The sequence below is a fragment of the Sylvia atricapilla genome, chromosome 16 (genome assembly GCF_009819655.1).
Source record: "Sylvia atricapilla isolate bSylAtr1 chromosome 16, bSylAtr1.pri, whole genome shotgun sequence".
Taxonomy (NCBI): domain Eukaryota; kingdom Metazoa; phylum Chordata; class Aves; order Passeriformes; family Sylviidae; genus Sylvia; species Sylvia atricapilla.
Genome location: NC_089155.1, coordinates 11,743,221 through 11,765,477, shown reverse-complemented (window position 1 = coordinate 11,765,477; position 22,257 = coordinate 11,743,221). Strand labels below are relative to the sequence as shown.

Genomic DNA, 22,257 nt, shown 5'->3' with positions numbered 1-22,257 from the left:
GATTGCAAGCTGACTACAATTCTCTTTCCTAAGCAAGAGGAAAACATGTAAGAGCCCAATCAGCACCAGTTTCCTGATGGCTGTTGGGCTTTATAAGCTGTATTGTAGTCCGGAATTTAACAATTTCTGTTCATTTGGTTCACTTTAAGAAGGAAATGTAACAATTGCCACAGTGTTCTGAGCCTCTGGTGTCTATTGATAAATATGGAACAGGTGTAACAACAGCTTCTCTTTCTTTCTCCTTAAAAATTCCCTGAGCTAAAAAATTGTTTGTGCAATGGCAAAGCAAGGGCAGGTCTCTGCTCCCAGGTTCCAACACTCAGCTTCCACAGGGAGACGTGCAGCAGACTGGATTTCACAGGTAAGACAAGACCAACCGTGCTGTGAAACTGCCAAGAACACCAAACTCTGCTCAGGTGCTGCCTGAGCCTGGAAGGAGACTTCCCTTCAAGTTCCATATCCCCACAGGTAGGGGAAGGTCCAGCAACTGATGGCACATTTTAAAGATTCTTTTACTACACAGCATGAAGGATTGCACATTCAGCCCTGGTCTGACAGCCAACAGCATTTACATCCTGGGACAGGTTTCATTAACCAAGAAATGCACTGACATCTCACCCAGCACAAAAATCAGTTACCACAAGTTAGTTTATAAAACAGTCACAGGATTTATTGAGATAAATACAAATAGAAAGATACATAGATTCTTTATTCTGACAAATGAATGACACTTCCAGAGTGTCCCCACTTAACTGGGCCTTAAACACCACCATGCACTGACACAGCTGCCACGTGCTCATCCCACCAGAGCCACCAGGGAGGCTCAAACCTCAGCAACATGACCAACATGCTTTGGATTACAAGTGCTGCATCATTCCCTACAGCATCCCAGCAATATTGCACCAACTACTGTTATTGTCATGTTCCTCAGCTAGAAATGCTGAAAAGTAATATTCCTACTGCTGCTGTGAAAGTGGATGGACTACCTAACTTTGCTCCACCTGGCTTTTTAAATACATATTTTTGCATAATTTAAACAACCCAGAGAACTGCACGTGAACACACTCATTGCATACATTTGTCTAGGACAAGACGTAAAGTGCGGCCTTTAGTCATGCTGAAATCATTTCTAGTTTAAAACTAAACCAAAAAGACAAACTTGCAGAGGGTAAATCTGGGTAACAGACCTGCACATTGTCTACAAAAAACCCACCCCAGAACTCTGCTGGCCCCCATGAGGACATGCAACTGTGGAGCTGTAACAGGAGGTTTTCAACGCTCGACTGAAATCGCCTCGTTCAAAACCAACCTGAATTTGGGAGCCAGAGAGGTACCAAAATATTGTTTAGGACCAAAGAACTTTGTTCAGCCTTTTAGAACTTTTGTAGCTGGTGGCTTACCCTTTACACACGTCCTAGTTAAAAACTCCTACTGAACACTAACCAAACATGCTAAAACCTGTGGGAGCTTGTGTTTTCCTGTGGATTATTGCAAGTCAAGGTAACTATTCAAGGTGATCTGACAAACAGCAACCTGGGTTGGGTTAATGTTCAAGGTATTTAATTTATATACACTATATTTCAAACATACTTACATATACACACACTTAAAAAAAATCTGTTCAGTGCTGAGAAATTTAATGAACTGATAATAAAAAACTGAAGTGAAACCTTGTCAGAAAGGCCTTAGAAAATCTGAACTGTTAGAAAATATCAGTATAATGCCAGCATTAGAAAAAGATATTAGAACTAGAAAAAATTAAACTTGAGGGGTCTTTTTGTTAAGAAATTGCAATCATAAAAAGTCTGTACTGAAGAAGCATTTGTTTTAAATTATAAAAAAAACTGTAAAAAATTAAATGTAGAATGTTGCAGAGTTTACACTGTTTGCTGCAATAGCAGTGATATATTTCTGCCTGCAGCTTCCAAAGAGCATTTTGTGATCTTGCAAGAAAACAATTTATTACAAATACTGTACATATTATAATACATGACTGGTTAACTCATACAAAAGTGAGCCCTCCCAAAATACAGAACCCAGCTGAGGAACCTACACACTGTATTGCAGACGAGCCACATTCAAACAAAACCAGAGCTGGTATTTCTGTGAAAACCTTCCCCCACGTGAAATACTTACTGTGGAAGATGAAATAAGGGCATGTATTTGCACAGGTCTGCTGAGGAGAAAGGACCCTGCTCTCAGAAAGAAAGTAACTTATCACATGACACCATTTCTTTAGTGTTTAAGCATTAGTGTTGGAGCAGGACAAAGATTCAATCCACAATTTAAAAAGTTACTATTTTTTCCCCAGGACCCACATTATTGCAGATTTTGGATGCAAGATGAGACAGGGTCCAGCAGAAGCACAAGCTTTATAATTTTTCTGAGGCTGCTCAGTTTGACTAACACAATTCTGCTCTTTCTTCCAAGCCCCTGTTCCAACAGACAGGAGACATCCCACTTCACCTTACACGTCTCACTTGGTGTTTGCCCCAGACCTGGCCCTACAACCCACACAGGTTACAGAGCAAACTGTGGCACCACCTTTCCCCAGAACATTGCTGCACTGGGGTTTTGCAGAATTTAGAGCTCCTTTGTTTCTTAGGAAAAGCTGTTTGTGGTTTAACCACTGGGCAGGTTAAAAGGTGTTTGTTAAATGAGGTGTGCATGTAAAACAAAGACTGAAGCATGTAACTCTCTGTAATACCCTTGTGCACCTCCAGCTCCTGTCACAGAACTGAATCTCTCAACTCAAGTGACCTTTGCTGGGGCAGAAGGAGGAATTTTCCACTTAGGAAATCTCCAGTCAACCTGCTCCTGGGAGAGGCAACAGCAACAAAAACTGACCTGTGAACACCTGTAAGGGCAGTCAGAAATTATCACCTGTTAACACTGTAAGGGTACAGCTCAGAAGGAACAAATTAATAGTAACTTCACAATATACAAAGGATCTTGAGCTTTCTGTGCTTTGAAAAATATCATACATAAAAATGACCCATGCTAAATTCTAGTAGTGTAACTACTTTAAAACATGAAATGACTTTTGAGCTTTTCCCACTGATATGGAATTAAGTTCTTCATAATTTTTTTGTTACAATTCAAAACTATTCACATATATACACTTCTTTTTCAAATAAATGCCATAGGTGAAACAGTACAAAGATTATAATAAAAGTGAGGAAAGAATAGCTTCAGGAAAGTTTGCTATAATCAGGTTTTAAGATTTAGAAATCTTTTTAAACCTGTAGCAAACTTGTACTAACGGAAATATTTTGTTAAAAAATGAAATGTAAATTCCAATTATGCTGAAACACTGAGTGTAGTGTAAGACTTTACAGGTAATACTGAAGTGCAGGTGAGGTCAGAGTTATCATCTCCATTTACAAAGGGAAAGCCAAAGGGAAGGAATTACTCACAGGAATCAAACACTGCTGTAGATGAAACAAGGTCACGAAATGAAGACTGTAACATTTCTCAACATCCCCTTTCCTGCTTAAATAGGTGACAAAACCCACCTTTATCTGTCCTCATTACTCACACTAACAGAAACAAGGTGAAAAACCATCCTGCTGTTCAGCCTTCATTGCACAACATCCCCTTAGTTTTGTTTTTCAATGGTGATATTGTCCATGTTATCCTGTTTCAGTTTTATGGTGGCAAAGAAAGACACATCTTGATCTCTGTCAGATTGCAGGGCTAGAATGGTCTCCTCTGCAGCTTCTAGATGAGGATTGCCAACACTTTTAAAATAAGCTGGAATAAGAGAAGAAAAAAGACAATTTTAATCAAATGCAAAGGAATAAACCCTAGAGCATAAGTAGCGTAGAAATAAAGGAATGCCAGAACCATCTGGGGCAGCTTATCCAGTTTAGTCTCCTTACAGAAACTACAGCAAACCAAGGAAGCTGACAGAGAAAGACAAATATGCTGCTTCTGATTCATCTTATTAGCTACTTAAATACTTCAAGATAAACTCTTTTGCTGAGCCCTAAATGGAAATGTATCAATGAGCAATAGGAAGCTGCTATTGTACAATGCATTCCAAAACCTTCTCCATACTTTATTCTGAAAAGACGTTGGGTGATCTCTATGCTTCCCCCTCTGAACAATCAGAGGGCAGCACACAAATGACAGTTTTGAGAGCAGAATAATGCAGCCGGCAGTTTCAGGGGAAGGCGGGACCCCAAATTTGGGCACGGCGGCCTCGGGGCGGTTCGCGGGCCCGCAGCGCCCCCGTGTGGGGCCGCTCCGCACCTGCAGCGCCGCGCAAGGCTGCAAAGCGCCCTCAGAGCTGGATTTCAATCCCAGATTAGAGTGGTTCTGGTCCGCAGCCTCGCACTGACTGAGCTGCAAGAGGTGTGCTGGCAGAGGAGGGTCAGCTTCCCGAGCAGCTGCATCTTTCCAAGGAAATAAAGGTCACACCTTTCTCCAGCAAGGTCTGCCTGAGAGCCTTGGCCAGCAGGACCCTGACGTTGGGCACAGGATCCGATGCAAGGCTTAGCAGGCTGGGGAGTAAGTGTTCAACAAACTGGTCCACAGGCATGCACTCCTCTTCTACTACAGCCTACGGGACAAACACACAACAGAAAAAGCAAGATCTATGTTAAAAATACACTATCTGCCACTTCTTTCAATTCTTTCCACCTTGTCCTTAATTTGGCCTGTAAAAAAGCCCTGAAGGAGAACACCCCAAAGATGGGCCAGGAAGAGCAGATTAATTTCTTTCCAGAATGTCTCAGGAGATGCTGCTCTCTTGCCTGTCATCACCCTTTTCCCTTTTAAGGTTCAACCCTTGTTCCTCACTGCTACCCAAGTAAGCATTTTTGGTTTGGAGAGGGTGAGTGGTGGCAATAAAGAGGGAAATAGTTCCTGGCATCCAGTACCTGCTGGTGGTGTGAAGAGCTCCTGTGATCCTTTAGCCTAGCATGGCCAAGGATTAAACAAATGTTTAAGGTGGGACTTAATTCTTGGGACTTAATTTGGGACTTAATTCTTAATTTGCCACTGGGATACCAGATAGTCCAAGGATGTGGCAGCAGGAAGCACAGACTCACAGGGATACAGGGATATACAGGGATACAGATGCCAGCACTGACACCACACTGACTCTGACTAAACCAAAAATGACCAAAAAAACCTGAGAGTCCAGATTTCAGTTTTGCCCACATTGCTGAAAAGCCCCAAATTTCACGTACACATAGAAACAGAGAACATTCCTACCTGACAAATGAAGGCAAAGGCTTGTCTCCCAACCCACTTGGAGCAGTGGCGAAACCGCACTACGAGCTCATTGATGAAATTTAATCCCAGGGTGTTGGCACTGTTTGCATAGAACTTCTGTAGTATTGCTACAACCTGTGACACAAAGGAAAAGGAGGGGAACAAACAGAAGAAATGAAACTTCAGCTGCAGCCCTTAGACTTAAAAAGGCATCATTTCATTTGAATTCTATAAGGGACACTGTATTCAGTGTAGTCAGCTGTGTCTGCGGGCTTCCTAACAAATCAGCTTTGAGGAAAGATCAGTAGTTGGTTGTTCCATGTTTTATTGTGGGTTTTTCCCCCCCCCGAACAGGGGAAGATTTTCCAAATCACATATACTGCCTTTCAGTCACTTCAAAGGATTTCTCATTCTCATACAACCACAGAGAAAAATTTCAGTATCTGTGGCAGTCTGACAACTCAGAATATTTTATAAACTTTCTATTTCACTTTTTTCCATATTGATTCCTGTGTTTATCAAAACATCCCTGTTCACCCTATTTGTCTGAAAAAACAGTGATTTCAGGTACCCTCTCCAGGACCATTTTCCTGCTCTCCTGCCAGGAAGTGAACTAAATCCCCTACCAGTTTGAAGGAGATCCACCGAACTTCTGAAACTTTATCGGAGCACAGAGTTAGTGCAATGTGCCTTAAGTAGTCATAGACATCATTGGGATTGTAGAGCTCCAGGATCAGGATCAGCTGCCTGGAACACAAAGGAAATCATGAACTGTACCAAGTGCAGCACCAGCCTGCTGCCATTCACCAGCTCTTACAGGTGGGAAAGGAGCACCAAAGCACCAGGGTTGCTACAGAGCCCTTGAGCAGTTTGTTCTTCACCTGTCAGAGGCTTTAATCCATCAGGTGGGCCCAGAGAAACCGTGATCAAAACTACATGTATCTGTATCAACGTTATCCAAAAAAATAACAAAAGCTATAAACAGAAGCATGAGAAGCTTTGTTCAGCTTCAAAGCAAGACCCTGTACATTCTTGCAAAGCAAAAGCAAAGCAAAGCAAAGACTGAGTATTTACCTCAGTGTAAAAAAATCTACATTTCAGGAAACAATTCCGATGTCAGAACCACACAGGACTCACTCCAGCCACAGAACCAGCAGACACACACTCACTCCAGACACAGAACCAAGGCAGTGGCAGCTCCCCACCAGGGCTCAGGGAGCTGCCATGCAGCTTCTGTACCACTGTGAGTGTGTTGTGCCAAACAACAAAGGGAGAGTGAGGCCTCAAGAGCCCAAACACAGCAACACGATGAACACAAAGCTCAGACTTGATCTGAAGACTGTGGCTACAAAGGTGCTTCAGATTTCAACAGGGATTGTAGAAAAAGAACTGTGGGATGCTCATCTACTTTTTTTATATACCCAGTCTTACAGAAGAAAAGAACTAACTTATTTTTAATAACTGATCATTCTTTCCTACACATAAAAAATTACTTTTTACATGCATTTCATTAATTTTTGCAAGGGAGTCTTGAACTAATAAACTCTCACTGAATAGTATCTATCAGATTGTCACGTTTCATCAGCTGCAAGTGAATCGGATCTCCATTTTAGTAAAATCACATACATTTAACTTTCAGTCACACATTACAACACAACTTGTGAAAAATAAAAAACCCAGAAACCCCAAATGTCTTCGACTCCCCCCAGACAACCCTAAACAGCCAGGGTTTTTTTCCTCCCTAATCAACAGTTGTAAACTTTTAGCTCCTAATCAAGATGTGCTAACTTCTGAATGTACTTATTTCCAAGTTAGTAATACAGGTTAAAAATCAGAAGTTAACAAAGTTACATACTCTGCCAGCTCGTAACGAAACCTCCAGTTCCTGCTGTTATCAGTCACCACAAATTCTTGCAGCTGGTAAAGATACTCTCGCCTTTTGTCTGCATGAAGTAGCTAAAGGAAAAACATTACTGGCATAAAACTGATAAAACTTCAAACTTGCAGTTCTCTGGTGTGTCACTATTCACACCTATGTGCCTTTTCCTGCCAGAAAGCAAGTGACCAATGACAAGGTGCTTCCTAAAAACTGTGCACAATCAGCCCAGTGCTGGACACAGGCAAGTGACATCCAAAGTACCAGAAGTCATCCCTTTAGCAACACCCAAAGCACCATCTCTGGGCAGAAAAGTGAGTAAAAAGAAGCCGAGGATCTGTGTGTATTCCACAGCAGCCCATCAGGATCCGTTCTCTTCTCTCCCAGCCCCAAACACAAATTGCTACTGGGGCAATGTTCCCAGTTTACAACAGGCAGCAGCATTTGCAAGCACATTTATAAAGGGTTTTCAGCTTGGTACGTTGTTGGGATATGAGAGAAGAGAGAGGTGAGGCACATTAAAAGAAGGAATAGAGGCACATACACAAAATGGCAGCATTGCAGAAAATGAAACATTAATTGGATATTGAGACATGCACAGCTCATTCAAAAACTCTTCATGTAATGGAATCAAAAAAATACATGTTGAGAAATGTATTACATTTTCTTACCTTCAGAAAGTCATACAGGTGTTTGAGGACACCAATACGCACTTCATCCAGGTCTTTCAAGAAGCCATTGAAAATTGGCACCAGATCAGCAGCTGTTAACTGATCCCCCAGGATCACAGCCAGCTCGTGGATGGAGAAAGCCAGAGTGCGCCGCACCTTCCACTGCAAACAGGCCACAAGGGAACTACATGAGGCACTAAAATAAACAGGCTTTTCAACTACCCCTGTGTGAGGGCTGAGACAGCAGGACAAACAGGGCTAGTAGAAAGTGTTAATCATATTTATCAAGTCTGATTTAAATCTGGAATTTAATATTTTTAGTACACGTTTATTCCTCTACATGAATTTATCTAGTGATTTTACAACTACAGTACAAACTGAAAGAAAAAAAAAACACCCTCCTCAAAATTCTGATCGTTTTGTAACAAAACTTTTTTTTCTTACCTGTACATCTGAAGCCAGTGTCTCATAGGTGTCCTTGAGGCAGTGCCAGTTCTGCCTGCCCAGAGTCAGGGCCACCCCAGGCAGGCTGTAGGCACAGTGCTTGGCAATCTCAGTGTCAACAGTCTGGGCCCGGGCAGGGTCAGTCATGGACAGGTACTGGTCCAGTAAAGGCTGAGGGATGATGTCCTACAGACAGACACACTTCCATTTAGGAGCAGAAAGAAAATACAGCTGCTGTGCTACAGTTCTACCAACCAGCCAGCACCAAAACACAAGAGACAAGACACCCCTTGTGCGTGTTACACCAAGGGTACATGACTCCAATGGTTATTTGTTCATTGCTGACTGCTCTGTCATGATGGCTTTATCAACACCTTGCATCAAGCAAGCTGAAAATTCCTTCTTTGCTGATGCCAAACAGTAAATCAGTGACAGAACAGGACAGTCAGTGCCCCACCTTGCTTGCATAGGTTGCCTCTAAGGCACCAAAAAAGCAACAGAATGTTTCTAATTTTCTCATTTAAAACAGGGTTCTCCTTGAATTCTGGAGCATTCCTTCACATTCTGCAACTGATCCATTGCAGAAGATATCACTGCATTAAGGGTAAGAGGAACTGTATCCAGTACTCCACTAAATCCAGTAGATGCCATTTTAATCACCTGTAATTTTGACTTGTCATCTTCATATGGTGGATTATTTTCTTGCTCTTTCCTCAAAAACACACTGCTTCCTCTGCCCTGTTCCTCTGAGTCCTGTAAGAGGAGGTACCAGGTAGTGAAATGAAGGAGACTTGGTGATCTTTGGGCTATTTCAAAGCATCACAGTGCAGAACAATGGAGCTCAGATTCAGAACAGCCCTGCACAGGCAGAGCCTTGTTCAGTGTGTTTATGCAAGTACAAAAAGACAACAGTTGCACACTGAGGCAAACAGAGACTGCAGCAGCAACAAGAGCAGCAGTAATTAAGATTTACTTCTAAAAAGGGCACTCTAACATCACAAACCCAACATTCATATACATGTTGCATGGTTACTTCTAAATAGCTTTTGTTCTTGAAATTAACTTAAATTATACCCAACAGAACTTAAATCAGAAAAAAAAGTACCCTTAACAGTTTTTCTTTTTTTGATTAGAGTAAGTAGAATATGATAGCTGTGGTCTAGTAATGTTCAAAGGCTTTGGATCAAAAGTGAGTCAGTTAACACCAGGGACACACAGCCCCACACAGCTCAGACATGGAGCACAACCTGTACTCACTGTGCTTTTCAACACACTGGTACTTGACTGGTCACTGATGTCTTCCTGGGAGGCAGGGGATGAAAGAGTGTCCCCCTGCACCTGGTTGCAGGCAGCATCTGAAACAGCTGTTTCATCCAAAATCATTTTGTTCTGAAGATTGTCGCTACTTTCTTCCATTTTTTTGGTCTCACAGTCGCCAACAGAATCAAACTGAGCAGCTCTGAGAGCAGCAGACAACACTTGGACCTGAGCTGTATAAAGCAAAAGATGGTTATTTAGTTTCTTTTCTGCATTTAAAGGCATTAAACCTGTCATTAACTCATCTGAAAAGATAAAAGGTAGCCCAGTATGAGCTGCACAGAAATGCTGCATTATCAAACGTTTGCTCTTGGAAAGAAAAGGCCTTTTACTGCAGAGCACTCAAGAGACTTGGTGAAACAAGAAACTGAGCTGACTATGGATGACAAGAGGGATTTGGTCCATAAAACACACATCCCACTATCAGGCCAATATCCTTCCAATGCTTTCAACAAAGGGCCTGTTTCAGGTGGTTAAGGAGAGAGAACTTGAAATTAGGGCCTTTCTCAGTCACCCAATATTAGATGAATTCAGCTTGTAACAGGCAGCACTGTCACTAAATTCACAGTACCTACAATACTCAAAACTTCTTAAAACTGTCTTGAACAAGCTGTTTTTTCTTTTGTAGTCAAATCAATTTATTTTTCATGTAAACAGAAGCCAGGAACATTTCCCCAGCTGCTCTAGAAATAACTCAGATCTTATTAAAAAAGCTATTGCATAATCTCCTACTATATACTACTACTCAAGGTAGGTTCCTCACTCTATGAATACCAAGCTAATTAAAATGCAGTCAGGTGTTTTGTACAGACCAGAAAACCTGCTGAGAGAAAACACAATTTTACTGTCACAGAGTCTCACCTTGAACATCTGGATCATCTATGTGCTCCTGCAAGCTTTCCAGAACCTTTTTTATTTCACTGCTGGCAACACAGTTATTACACGGCCCAGAGCAGGCATCGTTGTGCTTCTCAGCCTTGAACTGCAGCAGCTCCTGACTTATGTCGGGCAGAGGAGGGCGCCAGTACAGGAATGTGTTAAACACGTCCTCGGCAGGCGGCAGCGCCGAGCTCAGCCCCGGAAAACTGCTCTCCTTCCTGCCTTCAGTGCCGCCAGCAGCAGCTTTGTCACCCTGACACGAGCAAGACGCTTCTTCTCCAGGGCTGGCACAACAATCTGAACTTTCTTCCCGTGGATTTTTGTTTAGGTCCTCAGAGAGATTTGTATGAGTTTCTGCTGAAGTCTCCTCAGTCGATGATTCCGGTTTGATTTCCACTGGTTGTTCTGAGCTGGAAACAAAGTTAATTTAAGTAAACTTTAGGTACTCTGTAACAAGTGGTTTTCAGTGAAATAGTACATAAAAAGCTTCTGTTGTTGCTGCTGTTTTTCTCTAAAGACAGAATTGGTGTTACCACTATTCTTTTACTTCACCAGTTTTCCCTTTTCCTTCCCGTGAAGCCAAAGTGAATTTTTCAATAATGTGGTTACACTGAAATGTGTGCTCTCACTCTTCAGACCTTTTCTGGCACTGTATTCCCCAATGGAGATTTTCAGCTTTGACAAGCAACAAAGAAAATTACCTTCCTTTTAACCCTTTCCACTACAGCACACCTTAGCCAGGATTTACCTGGACAGTGCAGCATTTGCACTGGAAGACATCACAGTGGTGTTGTGGCTTGGCTGACAGGGATTGGCATTCATATCTTGTGCTGGTGGTCGGATACTCAGTGTCCCATCCTCTCGAATGTAAAGCCCAGCACTTGAAGGGTTTGCAAAGGTAGAAATAAACGGGCCAAGAGACTGAAAAGCAGCCTGACGAACCTGTGGTGGTGTAAGAGCAGCAGTCAGGCTTCATGCAACTCTCACAGAGGTAGAAAATCTAAATTTGGTGCAATTTTCAGAAAGAACCTATTGGCTCTTAATATAACAGCTTCATTTAATACCGAATGCAACCAATTACCAAATAAGTGACACTTAAGCAAAGGGTGATTCACCTAAGCATGTATCTACAATCATTGTACAGAAATCTTTTGGAAGTTACAAATTTGAAGGACATGTGTTTACTTCAACTCAACTATTTAACACAAGCAACATTTTCTCAGGAGGGTATTTACACTTACAAACTGCTGAGAGAGAGTAAAAAATAAGACACTATCTCATTAGATGAGATGAGTTTTTAGCACATTAGGCTCTGATCTCAGCAAACGCACTTCAGAGCACCACTAAACTCAGCCATTATTTGTCTAGGATCTGCCTGGGAGGCTGCATCAACTCCAGAGGGAGTCACTCACCCATCTGCAGGTGTCACTGATCAGGCTGATGAACACTGGGGACAGTTTGCTCCGGCGAACTTCTGGGGATGTGGTGTAAGACACTGCCATAAAGCACTCAGCACAAGCCTTCCTCATTCCCCACACACTATCAGAACACAGCTCAAAGAACTTGGGAATCTGCCAAAAACAAGACAATCCAAAAGACTGAAGACTAAACAAAGCAATATCAAAGTATTTGTTTGAAAACTGGAGACAAACTCGAGAGATTAAAATAAGTAAAGAACAGAAGAAACAGGGACAGGTTAAATGCATACACTAATTAAAGGAACTAGGAAAAAAGCCCATCTGTCTCACTCCATTAGGAATGTGTGAATGCATGTACAACTATCTGCAATAAGAAAGAATAGAAAAAATTCTTAATGGCCTACAGAGTCATAGCTGAATTGATGATCATTGAATGATCATCTAGTTCAGGGAAAAATAAAAGCGGCAATTCTAAAGTGTGTGTATATCTATATAAAAAAATATATCTGTATATGTATCTGCTGTCATTTACATTTTTAAAAATGTTTTGCAAAAGAAGAACTTTGTACTTCTCTTAATTCCCAGTTTTGCTGTGTAATTTGCAATCAAAGCCTTAGCCAAGTCAATTAAAAAAATGCATGCACACTGATTAATTTATAGAGAAGACAATAAAGAAACTCATTATTAAACTTTCTGAACTGAGAAATACAGGTCTTGCAAATTGATTTGGTTTTTACATACCAGCATTCTTTCTGTGGCTTCTTGCCCAACTGCATTACAAATGTCACCAAAATTAGCTGCACAAATCTACAAAATAAAAAGTCATTAATACCACTGTGTCTCTTTCAAGGGCATTAGTTTGATTATCAACTCCACCATGCATTATTTATCCCATCAAACAACTGCACATGTTTTGACTCTTTCAATTTCAGCCCTGTAACTGCATCATGTAATATTAACTCATCCAAACAAAGACTCACTGGAGCAAGTGCCCATACACCACATGCCTCTGGGATCAATAGCAATAAAGGTTTCTGCATCAGGAGCATCCTCTGCTCCAGTAACCACCAGAAGGGACAATAAACCCACATGAAAGTTTAAATCACTTTGAGCAGCAGCTGTCAAACCCAAAGCAGGCCAGAACATGATACCAGGGTCAGGACTTAGGTGTACTGACAGCACTGCCCTGGCTCAAGGTGGCTTAAGTGCTTTGCTGAAGCAAAGTTTAATCAAGGTCTCAAGTTCGTGCCATTTACAGGCCATTACAGAAGCTCTAATTAAAAGGGACATCCCCTCATGCTGGAAAAAGATGTTGGCAAAATCTGAAATAATTTAAGATAGGGCTGTGTTAATACATGTTTTAGTCACTCTCTGTGCTTATTTAGAAGGCAATAAAAGCAGCTCAAATTCCAAAAAGTGCAGCTTATGTTGCAAACCAAGCTGAACCTCGGCATGACCCTTAAGTCTACTCAAATATGTTAATACTTCTTATGCTACAAGTTTCTTTTATTATTCAAACATGAATTAAAGTAAGTGTTACACTTGGGGGATTTCTCCTTTCAAAAATAAGACTCTTTTAAAAAAAGAAAGGATGTCTCAAATGTCTAGTACTCTTGAATTTTGAAATAAGATGCTAGAAATTATAAAAGTTGCTTCCAGCCTATAACCAAGCACAGCAGCTTAAAAAAAGAGGTTGTGCAAAGCTATTAAATGAGCAAGACCAGTTTAACTACTGGACCCAACCTACTGGCCAAAGTCTATTATCTGTTTCTTTACTGAACCACAAACTAGAACCATGTCAATAAATCAAAACTTCTCTTCCAGATGTTTTGGAAGTTCCACCAGCTAAAGGTGTGACTAAACAATGCAGGAAGGCATTTGAACAGCTATGGACAAATTCATTTTTAGGTCATTCATTTAGGTTTAGAGCTGGACACACACCAACCTTTCGGACTTGAAACAATTTCCCATCACTGCACAGTTCACAGAAACGAGGAAGCAGCATGTGCTCAACTGTTGTTCTGCTCAACATAGAAGCCATTTTACAGATGATCTGAAAATCAGGAAAGGAATATGTGTAAGGAGAAGAAAATTATAAAGCTTGTAAGCAGAGCCAAACATTCCCCCTAAAAATTACCTCAAAGAACAAGACAGTGATTACAATCAAATAGATGAAACTGCTAGATATTTTTGTATTTCCATACACCTGTTTTATATAAAGCACAAACACAGCTTTACTTTAAATCATTCTATGCCAGAACACAGCATTTCTGCATTTAATTCCTTGTCTTTTTTATCTGGTTAAATAGACTTTTATTAATAGATTTGTTTTTGAGGTGTTTACAATGTGGCAAACACTGGTATTTTGTATGGAGAGGACAAAAGGTCCATTGCACTAAGAACTTTATAAAAACCACATTCTTTAAGCATATTAGAAATATCCCAAACTTCAGCATACAAGACATTGGGCTTTAACTGTTCAGATACTTAAAAGATATGCACAATCCCCCTGAGCTCTGATACCACAATAAAATGTAAGTTTGCCATCCAACAGGAAACAAAAAAAGGGAGTGCAAGAAAAAGAGTTATTTGAGCCAGTGCACACTTTACTAACTTTAATTATATGCTGTTAACTCCTAAAATTCCTGGGCATCACTCCTGTAATGTGCTCATTAATTCAGCTTTCTCTGAGGAACCATCAGCTTCTACTACCAACACAAACCATGTTTCTGCTGTGAAAATCATGTGCTTTGGGTTGTGTGTTTCCTTTCAGCTCCCACTTTCTGGGAGAAGTTGCTGTAATTCTTGTATTTGCAAGAGGAGAAAGCAAGAGGCTCTCATGCACCAGGGGTTTAGTGCTTACACAAATATCATCAGGTTACAGTCCTCATCTTTCTGGTTTTGTTTTTCAAAAAATATTGAAGCTTTCTACCTTCACAAAAAGTAATACTCCTTTCTAGGGATAAATGCTTGCCTTTGTAATAGAATGCTAAAGAAGAACTAAGGAAGAGACCATTCAAGGACTTTCCTACAAATTTCCAAACTCCTAAAAGGCATCTGGTGCTCAGATGTCATCCTGGAAAATTGCCTAAGCAATTCCCAACTCCCAAACAAGGAAGAGGAAAATCTAGCTGGTAAAATATTTTACAGGTCAAGTGTCAGATATCCATGCTGAAATGTAATTACACACCAGCACTTTTCTGTGGAGTCAACTGATTTCTTGAAAGCCACCAGGCAATGCTTTTTTCAAAACACTTCAGAACTGAGATCAGGTCATATTTCTATAACATTACTGTGAAACCTGGTAAAGCAAACGTAAAGAAAACTCTGGGGGATGTAACAATCCTAACAAGAATTTTAAAAAAGGCTGCCAAGTACCAATTGTATTTTAAAGCTATTCAGCTAATATTTTGACATCACTGAGCATCCTGAAGTATAAAGATGGCTTCTTTTTAAATCTGATATTTTCAAAAATTCGGAATAAAAAATACAAAGACTTGTTTTTTTAAAGTCAAAATCCAAATACTTTAATGAATAAACACAAAAAAGTTTGATTGCTTACTTCATTTAATGTCAGCACTATTCCTGGACCTCAGCTTAATCACCACACTAAATTAACGTTATCAACTTACATTGACAGCTTCCACCTTGTACTCATCATCGCTGTCAGGAGCAGAGAGGTCCAGCAGAATTGGACACACCTTATTTTCAATGTCACTCTGAGCCACAAGGTCTTGTTCCAGCAGGATCAGCAGTGCTTCCTGGCCTGCCTTTCTAACCTGGAAACAAACACACAAAACCAGCTTGTCACTCTGAAAACAACACAGATAAAAAACCACAAAACCCTCTATCCTTTGAATGGACACACAGGTACAAGCTGAAAAAAACAAACGCAGAAAAACAGTCTTAGTTTTATTGTCATAAGGAATTAGTAATAAATACTAAAGTTTGATATAATTATTAGATGACATTTCATCACATTCTGAAAAAAAGACACAAGATGAAGCAGAAGACAGGATTTCCAAGTCATGACTCCTGAATCAGATTCTGTCCATGTGCTGTCAGGCAAATCCTGAAGCCTCCCATTATCTGCTTAGAGAAGTATTAAAAACAAAACCCAAAACTTAAAAAAAAAAAAAAAAAAAAAAAAAAAAAAAAAAAAAAAAAAAAGACCTCTCTAGAGGAATGTGCTGAAACCAACAAACACAGAGCACTACATAAAAACCAGATATCATGGAATTTCCTCTTATCTCTTCTTCATGCCTTAAATTCACTGAACCACACAGAATTTTCCAAGGATTCAATTCCTGTTGTCTATTTTTCCTACCTGATTGTTAACATCTGTGAGGTACCTCACCACTATGGGCATAAGGTATTCAAAAAATGCTGTTGGGAATTTTGGTCGACTTTCTTGTAGAAAAATGGCAATGGGAGGTATCTGTTCCATCAGCTCTGTGCGAACAGTTGGCTCTGGAAATAAAATCAAATTACATTGGTAAATATGGAATGAAGATCAGTTACCTTAAGGAAAAAAAAAGTGACTTTTTCTTTATGTTTTCACGACAGAGGAAAATTAAAATAACCAAAACATAGCAATAGCATCAGTGAGATTTCCTGTTCTTAAAGGAAAGCTGAGTAAAACAGAATAGCCTCACATACATCATCACAGTTCAGAGACTTGCACATTCCCAAATCAATCCTATAAAATGAGATCACGAGCTGGAAAATCCAGACACCGCAAATGTATGCACATGAACTGTTAAAACACACAACTGCTCTGTGCCCCTTACACCAGATATAACAATTCAAATTTAAAAAATTTCTTGAAAAATGTTGCTTCAGGCCTTTCATTTAACATTTACCAGACAAAATATTTCAAAAACAGAGAAAAATGAATCTGTTCTCATTGACAGATCTTCCTGCTGGATGATTCAGCATCCTCAGTTCATTCATTGCCTTCTCAGGACGGGAAGTCAGTACTTCCTATGCTGCAATTTATGTAAAATGACTCACACAAGTCAAAAACCAAACAAAAGCAAACTTTCAAACCTGCATCTTCAGAGAGCCTGACCACTATTTCCATGACAGTCAGAAAGTCTTCCTCATTGTGACTGAAATCTCGGAAGATGTCCAGAAGGCCCCTGGCAATAATTTGCCTGTGAACACAATAATTGCCTTAATATCCAGCCAATGACACTTAGATGGGATGCAAAGAGAACTTATCAAATGTAAATGGCACCATAAAACAGATCAAGCTCTTCTCTGAGCATTCTACGTACCAACAAAACAAAGATGGAATCGAGAGATCTTATTTAGACAACTGATTTATTTAGATAATTTTCCATGAAAATCTCTTTTTATGGAAGTGTTTTAAAAGTTATTCAAATAGAAATACCATCAGGCATGTACTTGGGAGAATAATGAGAGACCCAGTGACATCCTGCCACCCACAATGCACTCAGACTCAGGCAGCACAAGTGTTCCTGCTGTGCCTTTACCTGTTAAATACATTATCACTGAAGGCATATTTCTCCAGACGAGCCAGTGGAGTTAAGTTATCCTGTCCAGGGATATCCAAGAATGCTGTTATCCTCATGCTATCACAGTCTGGTCCATAATCTTCAAAGCCAACTTGAAAGACATGAAAAGTAGCCAAAAAGAAAAAATAAAAATCCAAGAGTCAGCAAGAGATGTTACAATGTAAAATACAAGAAATCAGTACCTATTTCTTTAAAAGAAAAGTAATTGCACAAAACTGGAAACAGCTTACAAAATCATCTTAAATTGTATCTAATGAAGTTGAGTACAACACTTGCATACAGACGTGTAAATTCAAGCTTTAAAATTTAATTTGATTGTCAAAACCCTCAGCTTTAAACACATTACTCTGCCCTTTCAGTGGAGGATCCACATGCACTGAGTTAAGAGGGCTCAGCTGACACAATTACACATCACAAACCAACCCACACGTTCAAGAGGATAGTAAGTCCCATTAGAAGAAACTGGAATTTTAAAAATCATAGCAAATTGCAAACTGAATTGCTTTAAAACAGCAAATTCTTAAGCCTGTTTCAAAGTTCTTTTTCTCACTGTAGCTACTGGGTCCCTACTACTTAAATCAAACAGGTAACTTTGGGAAAAACTTCAATTTCACAGTACTTGTGAACATGCTGGGAGCTCCCTCCTGCACCTATCAGCTGTGGACTTCTCTGTGTGAACCCACTTGTCCCTGAATCTTTTTTGCATTCCCAGCTTCAGATCTTTACCCAAATATTACCATGAGATGTTACAGTTTGCCTTACAAGTCTAACAGTCACACTTACAGACCACAGGCAGGAGGTATGACTGTGAAAAGGAGAGGGAATGGGAGAACTTTGTTGCCAAACTTATTTTAATCCTTCACCCCCCTACAACCAAGTGCAATAATGTGGCTGCAACACAAATCTTTCACATAAATGCTCTCATTGAAGCACTGGATATAGGAATTTCACAGAAAGAGTTGCAATGGAGTAGTTAATACTACTGCTCTGGGTTTACAACTGTCCCAAGCACCCCTAGAGCCAGGCAGGCTCCTTTCAAATACAAATACAGCATCTGGGATCACACTTTAGTACATGCAAATTCTACCAACACAGCTTCTCATATGCATGAACATCTCACAAACCAGCACACGTGCTGCCAGTGACAACCACTGAAGACAACAAGCCACTTCTTTGATCTAAACTCCATTAATACCCATTAAAAGTCAATTTATATGTTAAAAAAAAAACCTTCCAAGCCTCAGGTTTTCTCCAACACTTCTTATGTAAAACTCTGGTTTCTGATTATTCAGCACAAGTCAAAACTCTCAGAAATACAGCTCAGTAAAAGAGGAAATGATCTGAACATGCTTGGAGAAAAATGCTATACCTGGGTCTTCAGGGGAAAAAAGCAAATTGGTTTAAGGTCTCCAAGGAACCCAGGTGAGTTAAAATACTGCAGAAGTTCCAAATTCTGCTGTTCTTGCAAACAATGTGCTCAACAAGTTCAACAGCTTTCAAACAAAATAGAACTGTGGGATTAGATTCAATGTTGACATTTCAAATGTGCACACAGATACTACAAGTGAACCCACAGCTACACAATAGGAAACAGATGCTAATTATTCCCAGCTTTTTAGAAAGATGACTTATTGCACTGACACCCTTATTTCCCCTCCACTGGCCATTATTATTCCTCATGGCTGCTCCTTACAGAAGGGTCTGTCAGGTTCAAAACATTTATCAGCACAAGTGCAAACAATTTGCAGAGCCCAGGCCTGTCTGGGATCAATCTGCTCCAGGACTTCCCCGAGTCAGAGCATCTCAAGAGGGAATATCCAGATTTGCTGCTTCAGAAGAAACTTGCTGTAATCCTGACAGCTCAGGGGAAGTTATACAGTGTCTGTAGGATTGCACATTTCCCTTCTGAGGTTGCAGCAAACTCTCCAAATCCAAACTCTGGCCATCCTTGTGTCTGTGCAATTAGAGTATGTATAAATGAAATTCCCAGACTCAGAGCAGACACTCAGTAGCTGATTTTTGAGCTTAGTCACCTGGTTCACAAAGACAGACTGATTAGAATCAATATACTTGTCATTAGCTTTACTTAGTTCCCACCTGTCTCTAATTAGAAAAACTTTAATTATTAAAGCTGCTAGTTTACTTCAAATAGTTCAGAATTCCTACCAATTGAAACGACAATGAACTAAATCCCAGTTCTAACTTTGACTACAATACCACACCTGGGACTAATCTTGTAAACATGATGTACATGTTTAATTTTACTGCAGTGGAGTAGCTCCATTATTCATTTAAAGTACTTAAGCACACACCAGTGCCTCCAAGAGCAGAGAGAAAACAGAGCACCACTACTCATGCTCAGGATTGAGAGTTAAATACCTGAAATTTTTTCCATACACTCTCACTACACATAAGTAAGGAATAATCATGGCAGAATCTATTTTATCTTTTCTCAAGAATCTCAGGGTTTGAGGTTTTGTTCCATAAAATAAGACACCACAAGTACTCACAGGTTTGAGAATACACCAAGTACTACAAAGTAAATCCCAAATACTGAACTACCATTACTTAGCTAATGTTCTTTCACAGGTATGTGCAGTATTCAGTGTTTTTCCCTTTAACTAGATCAAACAAGTGAGCTTAAAATCTGTGCACCTATAAACAGAAATAAATGTGACAGTATTCAGAGCTGAACTTGAGTTCACTGTGCTGAAAAGCTGCTCAGAGATGTGAGAAATTCAGGGTCACAGGACCTAGTGGAGCAATTCAATGGCATCACCCAGTGTCACTATTCACATTTCACAGCACAAACCAGTAAACACCAGCACAATGGTTTAATCAGCTCAAGAAGGTAATTTTTCCCTCCTGGTGTTTGCAGAAGGAAAACCAAATTCTTTAAATACTGTCTTATTAATTGCACAAAGGGCATAAATAAGCTAATTATTTCTTCCAGATGACCCATTATCTTATGAAAAACAAGTTTTAAGTTGCACTTGAATTTAGCTAGATTTTAATACAGCTTTTTCCCACATTCAGAATAAGCCCCAGACTCTGTTTCAATACAATTGATCTTCAGTGTGCATGACACTATTTCACCAATTTACTTAAGCAAACGAGAATCCACTTCCAGTAATTTATTTCACTGATTTTATTTCCTAAAACACACCCTGAACTCTTTGCTAGCCTAGTCTTTAGAACAACAGTATCTCAGTCATGGGGCACCTGAACTCTGCTACAACAGAGAGCTTTGAATTCCATAATACTAAAGGTATTGTCAAATTAATTAACATAATCAAAGAATATTTTTATAGCATAGAATTAGATTTTAATAAAGCTTGAAAAGGTATATTTATACATGCTCATCCTGAAACTAATAACTTCTTTAATGAATTACCACTTATGGCAAAACTGTCTTTATCAGGACATTTTTATTTACTCGAGTTTTGCCTTACAAGTGTCGAGCTTTTTAATCAGCTTAGCACACAAATCTGTTACAATCTAAACAGAAGAGCCAAGGAGTGAACACTTATGGAAAACAAACACTTCCAGAGATGGTCCAAGGCCAAAACCCGTAAGAGCACTGCTGTGGAGTTTGCATTTATTTCTGTTTCTCACACTTTACACGCTGCTATCTCCTAGGGAAAAGCAGAAACCTCAAGGACTGAGCACAACAACAGAATTCCACTAACAGAATTCCACAGAACCAGCTCCTCCCACAGAGGCAACGTCCCTGCACATGTTCCAAACAAAAGCCTTTAGGTCTCAGTTGTATTCCAACACTTCCCCTGGTGTTCCTGAAGATCACCTTTCTCCCAAATCAGCCTTCTCAGCTGGGAAGGTGGGTGGGATGGGTCCACCAGTTTCACAATTCCAAGCAGTGTCAAACACTAAAGGTCTTGCGAGAAACAAAAGTTTCTCACAAGAAACGAACACAAGTATCATTTTTCTTTTTAACAAAAAAAAAAAAAAAAAAAAAAAAAAAAAAAAAAAAAAAAACACTCCAGCATCCAACGCCTCAATGAAGGCACCCCACAGAGAGAGAGCGAGCTGCTTTCTAAGGCAACTAAAGTTCGCATCACTGTCAAAGCTTTATCTCCTGAAGTCACAGCGCTTACCAGGCTGGTTCAGGTCTGACAGGTGTCCAGCTCTTGTGGGACACAGCCCTGGACTGTTCTGGTGTGTGACGGAGCTGTTCCCTGCCCTGGCACCGGGGCACACACGGCCACCTTCCCTTCATCCCAAAACACCGCCAGCACATCCCCGGGATGCGGGAGCAGCGCAACGCATCCTCACAGCCGCTACAGCTTTGGAAAGTCTCCCTGCAGCTGAGCAATCCCTAATTATCCTAATTCCCACCGACAACAGGAGCGGGGCTGATCCCCCCGTGCGCCTTTCCCAGGCTCGGGCGCTGCTGCAGCCGCTGTTTACACCGAGCCCGGAGGTTACTGGAAGAAGTAGGGATGGTCCCAACGCCCTGGGACCTTCACCTGCCAGAAGTGCCTCAAAATCCTCCCCTCGCCCTCACCGGGGTGAAAATGCGGAGAGGGAAAGAGGGCGACGGGAAGACCCCAGGGTGGGAGCGCGGGCCTGAACGGGGAGCGGAAAAATAAAAAACAGTTACTCACAATCATCTAAGTCATCCTGCAAATCCACAAAATACAAAGGGATCCCTACAAACAGAAAAAAACAGAAGAGAGACACCAGGGGGTTGGCTTGGGAGGGACGGCGGCAGCCCCGGCCGCGCCGCCCGCCCGCCGGCCCCACTTACCGGCCATCTTGGAATGGACACGGGCGAGGAGGAGGAGCGGCGGGGCGCAGGGAGGAGCCGCGGGCGCTTCCTGCCGCCGGGTCAGCCCCGAAACGCCACCGGGTGAAGGAGCGGCGGCGGCCGG

The 22,257-nt window shown here is 40.8% G+C and overlaps 1 protein-coding gene across 2 annotated transcripts; it reads right to left on the bottom strand.

Annotated features, from left to right (window-relative positions):
* Positions 1–644: 644 nt before the first annotated feature.
* Positions 645–22,210, bottom strand: LOC136368603 (serine/threonine-protein phosphatase 4 regulatory subunit 1-like). Of its 2 annotated transcripts, XM_066330929.1 has the most exons (20): positions 22,134–22,208; positions 21,991–22,035; positions 17,324–17,456; positions 16,875–16,981; positions 16,153–16,295; positions 15,458–15,604; positions 13,771–13,878; positions 12,567–12,632; positions 11,820–11,978; positions 11,156–11,349; positions 10,390–10,817; positions 9,469–9,701; positions 8,872–8,964; positions 8,212–8,397; positions 7,768–7,929; positions 7,076–7,176; positions 5,847–5,967; positions 5,221–5,355; positions 4,423–4,564; positions 645–3,753 (listed from the first exon to the last, which is right to left on the bottom strand). In XM_066330929.1, the coding sequence occupies exons 1-20, from the start codon at positions 22,138–22,140 to the stop codon at positions 3,599–3,601; spliced, it is 2,865 nt and encodes a 954-aa protein (XP_066187026.1). In that variant the 5' UTR covers positions 22,141–22,208; the 3' UTR covers positions 645–3,598. The 2 variants fall into 2 exon arrangements, with proteins under 2 accessions (XP_066187026.1, XP_066187027.1); XM_066330930.1 differs by lacking the exon at positions 21,991–22,035 and having other exon boundaries at positions 22,134–22,210.
* Positions 22,211–22,257: the final 47 nt, after the last annotated feature.

Coding starts and splice junctions, on each gene's coding strand:
- LOC136368603 (XM_066330929.1), bottom strand. Junction 16,296..16,874: donor CAGGCTCTCTGAAGATGCAG/GTTTGAAAGTTT, acceptor TTTTATTTCCAG/AGCCAACTGTTCGCACAGAG. Junction 5,356..5,846: donor GGTGGATCTCCTTCAAACTG/GTAGGGGATTTA, acceptor TTTGTGTCACAG/GTTGTAGCAATACTACAGAA.